Source organism: Pinus tabuliformis, chromosome 5_2 (genome assembly GCF_031772625.1).
Source record: "Pinus tabuliformis cultivar Carrire ecotype Pingquan chromosome 5_2, CPIR1, whole genome shotgun sequence".
NCBI lineage: Eukaryota > Viridiplantae > Streptophyta > Pinopsida > Pinales > Pinaceae > Pinus > Pinus tabuliformis.
Window position 1 is genome coordinate 661517931 of NC_142306.1, and position 12926 is coordinate 661530856.

The 12926-nt window shown below is 40.9% G+C and overlaps 1 protein-coding gene across 1 annotated transcript in view; it reads left to right on the plus strand.

Moving 5' to 3' along the window:
• Positions 1-1612: 1612 nt before the first annotated feature.
• LOC149160816 (uncharacterized) overlaps positions 1613-12926 on the plus strand; it is a 58466-nt gene continuing 47152 nt past the window's right edge. Inside the window, exons 1-3 of the mRNA XM_089434713.1 lie at positions 1613-2308; positions 3738-7116; positions 7689-7777. Coding sequence (XP_089290839.1) covers positions 1613-2308; positions 3738-7116; positions 7689-7777 — 4164 coding nt within the window. The remainder of the gene's footprint in view (positions 2309-3737; positions 7117-7688; positions 7778-12926) is intronic.

A 12926-nucleotide genomic window follows, 5' to 3' on the forward strand; every position in this document is an offset into this window, starting at 1 on the left:
TTCGATGTTCTAGGTTTTGGAAATTAATAATTAATTTGGAAATTAGAGTAAATTTCTAAAATCCCGATGCTTCATGATTTCGCTGTATAAGTAAAAATGAAAAATGTTAGTAAGAATTAACTAGGGATTAATATTTAGAATAAATACATTATTGAACTAATTTATTTACAAAAATGGAATATTGTATATTTTATGCATTTTTAACTTAGGCGACATAAATGATTAGTCTTCAAAGGAGTGCCATTTATAAACTAGTTGTCCAAATGAGGCGAAACAAGTATCAATGAGAAGCTTATAAAAAATTGATTTTAACAAAGCAATCAAAACAAGAATCCAAAGAAAATGAAAAATTAACAAAAGCGTAAGATAATCAACTAAATAAAAATCCTAAAAGGTGTTTAGCCAAAATTTTTATAGAAAGGGTCCCCATTATTTGAAGTGAAAAAACCAATAATGGGGGGGTTGTGTTTTTACCACAACAAAAGGCTAATGTCTCTTCCTCCTTCAAACCTCTCAATACCATTAAGAGTTCTCTTAGATCGGTTAAGGACCCCATTGACCCAAAAGACTCGAAAGGGGTCTACCTCGTTCCCTACTCCTGTGGTATCCCCTACATTGGAGAAACTGGGAGGTCTATCAAGCAGAGGATCAGTGAACATGCCGCTAACATCAAACACAATTGCTCCCGCACCTCTGCCCTGGCAGAACATGATGAGAAATCAAAACACCATGTTTGCATTGAGGAATCTAAGGTCATAGCTAAAATCGGTCATTTCCACCACAAAAAACTTAGGGAAGTGATTGAGATTGAAAGGCACGCCAAAAACCTTAGTAGGGATGATGGCTGGAAATTAAGTAAAAGATGGATTCCATCCCTCACCTCTTAACTCCTCCGCCCTCTCCTCTCCCCCTTTCCTTTTTTGACCCCTAGTGTTTTCTAATTTAAAGCTTTCCTCCTACTGTTTGTCATTCCTTTCTTTGTTCCCCCCCCTTTCATTGGAGTGTTCTTTCCTCAAACCTTTGATATCCTTTATTATAGGACTCCTTAAGTTGTCCTTATTAAGGTCGTGGTGAATATTTTTAAAAGATTCTAAAATATATGGTTACAAAATAAAATATATCAAAATTAAATTTGGTTTCAACCAATTATCCCTAATTTTTTTTTAAATAATTACCCTAGGTCATACTATTTTATTACCTTCAACTATTACATAAATTAATTATTTTGAATATTAGTAACCATTTTATTTTATCATAACCACTAGCATTAATAGGTCTACCCCAACTAATAATTCTATTCTTGAAACATTTAATATATTAAAAAAAATTTAACATTATTACCAGTTTATTCATTACTTAACAAATAACTTTTAACCATATATTATTTTATGAATTAATAATTAATTATTCTTAATGGCTAATTTTCCACCTAATAGGTTAACCCTCACCAATTACATAAATAAACGAATTAATATTATTATATCAAGATAACAACTAGTTTCATTCCTTACATCGAAGTTCAGGGTATAGGGGAGAAATTGCTGCTGCGCGTGTCCCTGAACCGCGCGACCTCTGAGCTCTGACCTGCATCGGCCTGGGCCTTGGCCCAGCCATGGGTTCTCCGGATCCGTCCCACGAGGATCCTGATCTACAAAAAGCGTTCTCTGAACTGGTGAAGTCCCTTTCCCCGCAACGACCCAGACCTGTAACCACGAAATTTGTCAAGAAACTTGATGTGCTACAGGAAGTTCATCTGCTGCCAACTATTCCCCACATGGCAGCCCTTTCCCTTGCCGAGAAAGGATTAATAGGACAATTTACAGGGCTCTGGCCATCGCCCAGAACAGTTCAAAGATGGGTCGAGCGAAACTGGTCCGACAAGATCCAAGGAAAAATATCCATCAGATTTTGTGGCAAAGGGTATTATACATTTCATTTTGAATCAAAGGAGGACAAAGATCTGATATTCAGGAACGGCCAATACTTCATGGACTCAAGGGGACTCTATCTCAACAAATGGACCCCGGATTTTGACCCGGAACTGGACATCCCAAGTGTTGTTCCAGTCTGGGTCCGCCTACCTCATCTTCCTCTACATTGCTGGGGGGATGATTCGGTTAAGGCCATAGGGAATGATGTTGGCAAGTACATCGATCGCAGTGAGCCCAAGGACAACATGCAAGCATGCGCAAGGATTTGTGTTGAAGTGGATCTAGGTCGAGGACTGCCGGAAGCGATAAAGCTGAAAGTGGACGATTGGAGCCATATCCAGCAGCTGGACTACGAGCAGATTCCTTTTAAATGCAATGTATGTCACGAATATAGACATTTTGCTAATAGATGCACAAAAGTTGTTAATATAGACAATGAAGAGCAGGATGGCCACTGGGAAACCGTCAAAAAGAAGAAACCAACCCCCCCTCCAAGCATTCTTTGGATCCTGAAATCCCTGGACCATCCAATCCGTGCCCTTCCTCCTCTCCCCCTTTATCCTCAGATCCTCCCGAACCGCCCCTTCCTCCCTCTTCCAATCCCTTCGCTATCCTCTCTGCAATAGAATCTGCCCCCGACAACCCTTCCTTTGAACCCCCAATCTCCCAGCAACCTCCCTCCATCTCCTCTCAGCCCTCTCCTGATCCCCTTTCATCTAGAATTACCAGAAGTTCTTCCAAGGATCATGGAGCAGCTAGTGATATCTTAAAAAAACAAGGACCGGGCAGAAAATCAGCTAAGCAACAGAGGGATGAGAGCGCCCAAAAAGATATAGCCATGGGCACGCAAACCCCAATAGAGTCTTTCATTCTTGGGCACCAAGAAAAAGAAACAAGTAGTAAAGACCAAGAGAGGCGAGCACCTTTACGCACGCCCAAAGTCCCATGATGAAAATCCTTTCTTGGAACAGCAGGGGTTTAGGGCACCCCTCCAAGCTAGCTGCCCTCAGAGAACTAATTCACAATAAAAAACCAGAAATCATGCTAATTCAGGAAACAAAACAAGATCAGCACGAGATGAAAAAAATCATAAGTCAGCAGAGACAGTTTTATGGAAGGATTAGCGAAGCCAGAGGAGCCTCCGGTGGCATTGTAACCATATGGGACAACAACAAATGGGTTTGCAGCTCTACAAACATTCATCAAAACTGGATCAAAACCACTCTCGACAGCAGAACAGGCAGCCAAACAGTAACCATTTACAACGTTTATGCTCCCAACCACTACAGAGAAAAAGAAATCTGTTGGGACAATCTGAAGGTAAGCATAGAAGGGAAACAAAACAACAATCTTATAGTTGCAGGAGATTTCAATCTGATCATTCACGCCAATGAAAAAAGAGGAGGAACTTTCACTCCAGATCCCTCCAGAGGCCGGCTAGAAACCATCATCCAGGAGCACGATTTAGTTGATGTTATTCCCAAAAATCGCAGATACACCTGGAGCAATCGAAGGATCGGTGCTGGTAACATAATGGAACGATTAGACAGATTCCTAATCAATATAGCCTTCCTCTCTTCCTTCTCAGTGGGATACGCTAATATTCTCAATACATCGGCCTCTGATTATTACCCCATTACGTTGACTCTACAAAACCACTGCCCTCTTGGTCCCATCCCCTTTAAATACAACCCTCTTTGGAACCGGATTCCAGTAGCCAGAGAAGTGGTCCAAATGACATGGATCCAGCATGTCGAAGGCTTGCCAATCTTTATTTGGGAATCAAAGCTAAAAAGAGTCAAGTAGGCACTAAAAGAGTGGGCTAGGAACAACTATCAAGAACCTGAAGAAAACAAAAAGAAAGTCAAAAGAGAGTTAGAAGATGTTCAACAAAAAATAGAAGATCAAGGACTATCTCAGCAAAACAAAGATCACAAAGGCAACTTATATGCACAACTAAGCCAAATTAACAGGGAGGAAGAGATAAAATGGCGACTAAAATCTAGGCAACTTTGGCTTCAAGCAGGAGATAAAAACACAACATACTTCCACAAACAAGCTACTGTTAGAAAGCTCAGGAATACAGTAAGCATAATCACAGATAATGAAGGAAATCGGTACAACACTCAGGAAACTATAAAGAAAGATGCTACTAAACATCACAGGGATCTACTAACAGAAAATAAAGAGGAAGAAGACTATTCAGATTTGCTCCAGCATCTGCCCAAAGGGGTTACTCAAGAAATGAACAACAAGCTCAACAAAGAAATAGAGGAAGAGGAGGTCAAGGCAGCTATTTGGAGCTTGCATCCTGACAAGGCTCCAGGACTGGATGGATTCCCCATCTACTTCTTTAGGGAGTATTGGACAATGATAAAAAAAGACCTGATAAAGATGATCCGTTGGGTGCTAAAAAAAGGAAAGATAGGAGGATTCACTAACTCCACTTATCTTGCTCTCATACCTAAAGAAAACCGCCCCTCCTCCTTTTCTAGGTTCCGACCCATTTCTTTATGTAACTCGTCCTATAAAATTATATCCAAAATCTTAGCAACCAGGCTCAAACCTCTTCTTCCCTCCTTGATTTCTGAAAGTCAAGGAGGCTTCCACCCCAACAGGGATATCACCGACTCCATTCTTCTTGTCCAAGAAGCCATCCATTCAAGCTTAACTAGGAAAGAAAAAAGATTTGTCTTAAAACTGGATCTTGCAAATGCCTTCGACAGAGTAAGGCACTCCTTCCTTTTCGCTGTCTTAAACAAAATGGGCTTCGAGCCATCCTTCATCACCATGATTGCAGCCTGCATTTCTGGGCCCTGCATATCCCCCCTGATCAATGGGAGGCCCTGTGAAGCTTTCCAATCCTCTCGGGGGCTAAGACAGGGCTGCCCCCTATCTCCTTACCTGCTCATCCTCATGGTTGAATCCTTCAGTCAAGCCTTAGATTACAATCGCAGAGTAGGGCTCATAACTGGCGTCAAATTTGGGAATGGAGCAAAGAACATTAACCACTCTCAGTTTTCTGATGACACCTTGCTAATTGGGGGAGCATTTACCACAATAGCAAGGCAATTCAAGAAACTCCTGGACCAATTCATGGAGTATTCCAGAGGCAAGGTCAATCAGCTCAAAAGCTACATCTATGGATGGAACACTGCAAATCATGTTATACACAGCATTGCAAGCATATTTGGAGTCACATGCAACCTAGAATGGACCCAATTTTCCTATTTAGGTATGCCTGTGAGCATGGGACCCTTGAAGGCCGAAACCTGGAATGGAATCCTTGACAAGATTAAGAGGAAAGTGCAACAATGGGGCACAATGTGGCTTAATCCGGCAAGCAGGCTTATTCTCCTTAAATCAGGTATTGCTTCACTTCCTATCTATCGCTTTTCTTTATATCAAGCTCCAGCTATTTTCCACCATAAAATGGAAGTTGCTCTTAGACATTTCCTCTGGCAAGGGGGGAAAACTGATAAGAATAAGTTCAACTTAGTTAGCTGGAAACATGTAATCCAAACCCAAGATAGAGGCGGGCTTGGCATCAGATCACCAAAGCTCCTAAATCTGGCCTTTGGCACAAAAATTATATGGAGACTGATCACAGGACCTACAATGTGGTGGAAAAAGGTACTGGAGGTAAAATACTTGAGCTATTCAAGACAACAACTTTTAGACACCAACATTCCTAACAGAGAATCCACAAAAATCTGGAAACTTTGCAAGAAGGTTCTTCCATTTATGCATCAAAACATCTCGAAAGTCCCTGGCGGGGGAACCAACATTAAGTTTGGAACAGACAAAATTCTGGGGCAGCAACCTCTGGTCATGAACGTAGAGGCAACTCCTGTTATAAACTGGCTTAACAATAAAGGATTATACCATTTGTCTCAAATCTCAAGTTGGGACTCCCTCTCCCAAGTTTGGATTGGCTGGAATTTTCCTGAGCTTCCCAATGCATTAGAATCTAGCTTCAACTCTCTGAAGATGCTCCTTCACAGCAAGGCTCCCATTCAAGAAGGTGAAATGGATGGGTTTCGATGGGATGCATCTGGAACAAATTATACAGTTAAAGCCGGTCATCAATACCTCTGTAATAGCATCTATCAAATAAGCCTTTGGAATCATTGGAAAATAGTATGGAGAGCAGAGGCTCCTCCAAAAATAAAATTCTTCATCTGGCTCTTACTGAAAGGTAAAATTCTAACAGCTGAAAATCTAAGAAGAAGAGGCATTATTGGTCCATCCAGATGTCCGAACTGTTGCAAATCAGAGGAAACGATGCACCACTTATTCATAGAGTGTCCAGTTGCTGTTGGCTGTTGGGGGAAAATGGCCTCAATAGGAAATATAAATTGGGAGCCCCAGCCCACTATAGCAGAGACAATATATAAATGGAGGAAAGATTGCCCCTGGAAAGAAAAAAGAAGTAGTTTGGTGAAGAGAGTATGGAACACCCTCCCACTCACTCTACTCTGGCGCATCTGGCTAGCTCGAAACCATAAAGTCTTCCAGGATAAAGGCTCAAGCATTCGCAAAATTTGCCACAAAGCTAAAACTCTCGCTCTAGAGACAATCTCAAGTAACACCACCGGTAAGATTGATGCAGCAAACTATAACATAGAGGAGCGAAACTTAATCAGTTACATCTTGGAGAACAATCCCAATGCTCAGGAAGCCCGCAGGAGGGAGACTCAGGCAAAAGGAGAAGCCAGTACATGGAAAATGAGACTAAAAGAAGAAGAATTTGCTAACTGGATATGCAACTGTAACATCTTCCACTTATTTTTCGACGGGGCATCCAAGTCAAATCCGGGTCTAGCCGGAGCAGGAGGGCTAATTTGTAATGCCAATGGAGAATGTATTCTCCATTATGAATGGGGTCTCGGGAAGAACTCTAACAACAGAGCTGAAGCATTAGCTCTGTTCCAGGGCCTAACCCAGTTAAGCATGCTAGGAATAAAAAAGGCGAAGGTATTTGGGGACTCCTCAGTCGTTATTCGCCTCATGGTGCATCAGCAGAACACACCAAATAATCTCCTTCAGCAAATTAACAGACGCAACCAGATCCTTCATCAGGCAATGGAAGATATCAAATACTATCATATTCTCCGTAAATTGAATAAAAAAGCGGATGAGCGTGCCAACAAAGCATGTGAAAGACCCATCGGCGTCCTGAGCTGTAAGTCCAGTGAGTCCTTCCAGCCCTTGCCATGACTCAGTCACATCTCCTTAGCAGCAAGCATTGCATCACTGACAGAATCACTGAGATGAATCATGCGATCTGGGCCGACAACAGAACAACTTATGGTATAAAGATTTGGAATAGATATGAAGTTCGTAAAACACTCAAAGGCACTGAAAGTATCAATATCTCAGCCGGTAAACGTCTTCTCGGACCCGATCCTCGAGCCTTGCAGGATTTTCTCCAGTCCTTTCTGCAGATACACTATCTCTCCAACGCGATAAGCATGCTCCCTTTTCGCCTTCGCTCTACGCACTCTCCTCCTATTTATTGTTCCTCATATCGCTATCTTCCTCACTCCATGCTTTGTTACCTCCACGAGCAACAGTTCTCTAATGTCCCCTCTGCCTTGTCTTCTTCAACGATTTGTTGCGTTTCCCTCAGAAACTATCCCTACTCATTTCGCACCTATCAGAACCTCTGGACAACTCCTCCTTGCTCCCGTTTGACCATCAACGCCATCAAGCAAGCTCGTGTTCCCCTGTTTTTTGTTTCTTTTATTATTGCAGGGATTTTGGACAGCAACAACCCTGAAGCAAGCATGGCTCGCTCCGAGGACTGCTTCCATTGTGTGGACCTACAAGCTGAACTGGAGGAAGTAAGGGCACAACAACGCACCTTGGAGAATTAGGTCAGGAACCTGGAGACCAGAATGGAGGATCAATATCGCACCATCAACGATAAATACAGAACAGAGATAGATCTCTTTCTGCATAGGGTAGCCTCTCTCCACGAGAAATTTAGAAATCTGTCGAACCGTTGTAGCCATGCTGAGGAATCCATAACAATACTGCAGTATATGATTGACAAAAAGAACAAGGCAACAACTAGTTCTTCTAGTGCCAAGCAGGCAGAACCGGACCCAAATCCGGAGGAGTCCACGGCAAGGCAGATAAGCCACATAGAAATAGATTAAAGATGTTATGCAAATGTAAATTTTGGTTATTTCACTATGTAAGAATCTATAGCAGCTCAGGAAGCTTTAGAGGTAAAACCAACAGAACAAGGATCAAGGAAAGATTCCATTTTGTAATTCCTTTGATCCAAATCACCAAAAGCATATTGTACTCCAGGAGAATTGACTCCTCTTTTTTCAGCCATTAATATAGCAACCGAATTTGTCAAAAAAAAAAAAACAACTAGTTTCATTCCTTATTTAGATTGTCTAAGTCAACCCTAGCTTATATTATTATTCTAGTTGATTATATTATTATTTAAATCAATAAATTGTGACAAATTCGATAATAAATAATTAAATATTACATAATAGCTAGTTTCTAACTAATTGTTAGTTAAGCTCTCCTAAATAATCTCACCTCACCAACGCTAATTCTGAATGGCTAACATTGTACTATGATGCATCCATACTATTTATTCCCAGCTCGGATCGATCGATTTATCACCTTGTCTCGAGGATGAACCACATTAGTTGGTTCGAAACATCAACCCAATCCTTACAATGTGATTAATCTGAAAGACTGCTTTCTTTTCGATCCCACTGTCGATAATGAACTATAGTGGAGAACCCTTTACCCACGTCTGGGAGTGGAAGAGGTGCTCCTCCTCCTCTGTATCTTCAGGTTCCTCCTTCTGGATCTTCATGGTGGCAACGGTGGCGTTGGGATTCACATCGATAATCTGCTTCCCTTTGTCATTCCCCTTGTCGGGTTTTGACTCAGAGTCAGAATATGCATCTGATTCCGAAGGCTTTAGCTTGGCCACTAGTGACTACTTGGCCCGACACTCACTTGTGTTGTGAGTGGAGATCTTATGGAACTCACACCACTTTCCCGTGTCCTTCTTCGGCTTCGCAGTGTTGTTCTTGTCTTGCATCTTTGGTGGGTTTTCCTGGGCCACCCCGCCTTCGCTTTGTTCTTTGTTCTGCGGTTTGGGGGCACCTTTTCCTTGCTTTGGATTCGCAGATCCAAAGTCTCGCTTCTTCTGTTTAAACTTTTGCTCGATCTTGACAACGTATCTGTACGATGTGCCGAGCGAGGAGATGTCCAGGAACTCCATCTCATCCTGGATGTACCTATGTAGGCAACCGCGGTATTTGAGTACCAAATGTCGCTAAGAATCCTTGATACCCAAATTTGTGTGAAGGGTATGAAAAATATTGGTAAACTCTGGCACGTCTTGGTCCCTTCCATGCTGCAGCGTGGTCCACATTATGTATTTATCCTTATAGCTTTTGATAGGGTAGTACTACTCCTTGATGGCATCCTGAAATGAATTCCAAGTGGGTGCAGTTGAAAACAATGAGGCCGTAGTTTCATCCTTCTGCTCGCAGTAGGTTTTCCACCAGTCCTTGACGTGGGGGGCAGATTTGAGAAGAGTGAAAGTAATATTTTCCTGGTCAAAAAAATCATGAATAGAAAAATACCCTTTTAATAGATTTAACCATTTATCTACAACGTCTGCATCTATCTGACCCTCAAATATGGGAATGTCAAAGTTAACTTGTACCTTAAAGGGTGTGGTGCTTCCATAGTAGTTGCTAGAAGTAGATGTGTCGCCCTTGGGTAGCCGTTGAAGGATCTGGGCAAAGTTGTCCATCATCGCGTTCCTTTGTCGCTCAAGGGCCTCTTCGAGCAAGATTTTGATAGGATCTCCTACCCCCTCGTCTTTCTTTTCATCCACCATGGGAGACCGTTGGGATTTGCGAGGCTAGTCTTGCAAAGGTTCGACCAGTTCAAGCCCTAACTCCTTATATCCCGACCTCGTTGGGGACACACAAAGAAAAATAGAGAAGGAGCATACCACTCTAATACCACTGATCCGGATTTAAACATGAACACAACAAATTACAGATATAACCATAAATACAGCGATGCAACATAAATAATACTTCATTTCATTAATGTAAAATACTGAAATATGCTTACAAACAGAAATGGAAATAAGGCTATCACAGGCGATGGTAGCTTATCTCCGAGAAGAGATGTGGTGGCTACATACCTTTGAACTGCGTTACAATGAGGCTCAAGGGATTTTTAATTATTGAACAATAAGAGCAAACCCTAAATAACCAAAACCCTAACCCGAGGAGATGTAACACCAAGAGTTTATGGGCCCCGTTGGGGTTAGTTGGACAACCAACTTCTAGGGGTCGTGACTTGGTCATATTATTTCCATTTGACGTGCATGATATCCTGTTGGAAAGATCTCTTCAAGGAATATGACAGAAAATATGATTTTCCATAAAATTCGCTGGTGTAGATTGCCAAAAACATGTTGTTTAAAGCCTCAAAACGGCTCCAGAAGTTTAGGACCCGAAAAACTGCTAAAAATAGTAAATTGTGCTAATTATAGAAACTGAAAAACTGAAAGAAACAATGGTGGGGGTCCAAGTGGAATTGGCGGGTGGCCACCAATATCCACGTGGATCACATTCTCTCTCAATTAATTAATGGATCTCTCCCTTTTGATTATAAACTTGCATAAATGTTCAAAATGATTCACCATTAATTTCATCTTATTACTAAGATGCAATGTCTTCATGTTTTAAGGACTGATATTGTTAATGCAGATACAATGGCTAATTTGGGATCAACACTCTCCAAAGGAGATCTGATATGGCAACAGGAAAAAATGATGGCACTCCTACCACATGGTATCAAATGAATTTATTTTCCAAAATAATAATAATCATAATTTGATATGGGGAGATGGGGCCCCTCCTTTGGATCCAGTGTGAAGGACTCAAGGAAGACATGTGCAAACCCCCATGCATAATATATACTTGAGAAAAAGTATCTCATGGAAATACATAATACATTATTTATAGGGGTGGTGTGTGATGGCACACAATGCATGTGAGATTTGCACTTAGTGCCTGGGTACTATTAAAAATGGAAGATCTGGGGGTGTTATTGCAAGAGAAAGAAGTGAGTTTGTCATGCCCACATGCTGAGTTTATTGTCCCATATCAGGGAAGAGGTACCCTAAGTATCTTGGTTGACATTTTCATGATTAGCTCGAAGGAAATGGTACTGGTGACATTGATGAAATTGGGTGTTTTGTGTGATTTTCCTTGTGTTTAAAGCATCTGGAAATGTGGATTGGAGGCCAAATTTGGACAATGGTATTTATGCGCACTCATTTGGGGCTATTTGAAGAATATGGGATGTTGTTTCTTTGTATGTGGCCCTAGGACAGAGGTAAGCTTGAATTCAAGCTATGTTATAAGCTCTGGTTTCTATGTTTGATTGCCTTCTTTCCTAGTCTCAGTGATGGTATCTTTATGTTTTTTGGTTGTTGGTTCCATACTAGAGGCATACTTTGGGGGCATCACTCCTTATATGTTGTATTATTTTGGAAGAATTTCATAGATTTCAAATTTATAGTTTTTAGGCCCTTGTTGGCATGTGTTATCTTTGTTCAACTTCTCTTAAAATTCGAAATTGTATGGGAGGTATCCAGTGTGTCTAGACATGAAAACGACATCCCTTTGGAGTCTTGCTCTTTATTTTGGAATCTAATAAGAATTTTGTTCCCCTTGTTCTGTATCTATGGGGATTATTAAGTATGGTTTATTGTGGTGATTACATTCACTGTGGGAACTTTTGGGCCTATGGTTATATTAGTAGATGTTAGAGTGGAGTTTTCTAGGCCAGCAGTAGCTTCTGTGGATTTAGGTTGGGTGTTGGTTTTTAACCTTTATTTGATTTCAACCTTTCAGCTTCTCCATTCCTCTCTTTCTTAGAATTCGTCCAGGGGTTGGGGGTGGTGAATATTTCTATTAGCTATCCCAACCATTTATTATCAGCGTCTTCTTAGGGGGATCCAAAATCTTCATGTTTTCAATCTCTTGTGGATGTATTATGATGATGAGAGAACAATTGTGTGTTTAACAATTTCTAGGCCAGCGGTAGATATTAGTAGATATTAGAGGGGAGTTTACTAGGCCAGTGGTAGTCTCTGTGGATTTAGGTTGGGTGTTGGTTTTGAACCTTTATTTGAGTTCAACCTTTTAGCTTCTCCCTTCCTCCCTTTCTTAGAATTCTTCTAGGGGTTGGGGGTGGTGAATATTTCTATTAGCTATCCCAACAATTTATTATCAACATCTTCTTAGGGGATCCAAAATCTTCAAGTTTTCAATCTCTTGTGGATGTATTATGATCATGAGAGAACAATTGTGTGTTTAACAATTTCATACGATGTTATTTATAACACTATGAGGAACAAGCAATTTTTGGGACTACATAGTTCTATTAGAGATTTTGAGGTTGTATACATGCATACCATTCACGTTAGTACCTATCGTTTTATGGTATCTATCTTGTATCTGATTCTATCTATTGGAACTAGTATTGTTGGTAGAGCGAATGTGAAACACCTTTCCTTGGGATTTCATATTAAAACCTTTGAAGGTGAAGTGCAATGGGAATTTAGTCTATGTCTATACTTAGATGATAGTCTACATTTGAAAGTTGGAGTTCATGAGATTATGGGTTCAAGGGGGAGAAGTAGTTGGGTCGGCTCTACCTTATGCACCATACATTAAGAAATACTTGAGCTAATGGAAAGCATGCAAATGCTTTAGACCCAAGTACAGTGAATGGAGGATGAGATGGCCTATTTTTTATATCAACTAGAGGAGGTGTTGTTCTCATGGGACAAGGACAAGCCTGAAGCCTAAATTCAAAAGCAAAATTTATGAACCTTCTTCTCATGATTAATATTTGTGACAACCATGCCTTGTAAATTTTGTTTTTTAGTTGATAGATATTGGCGGTTTTATATGT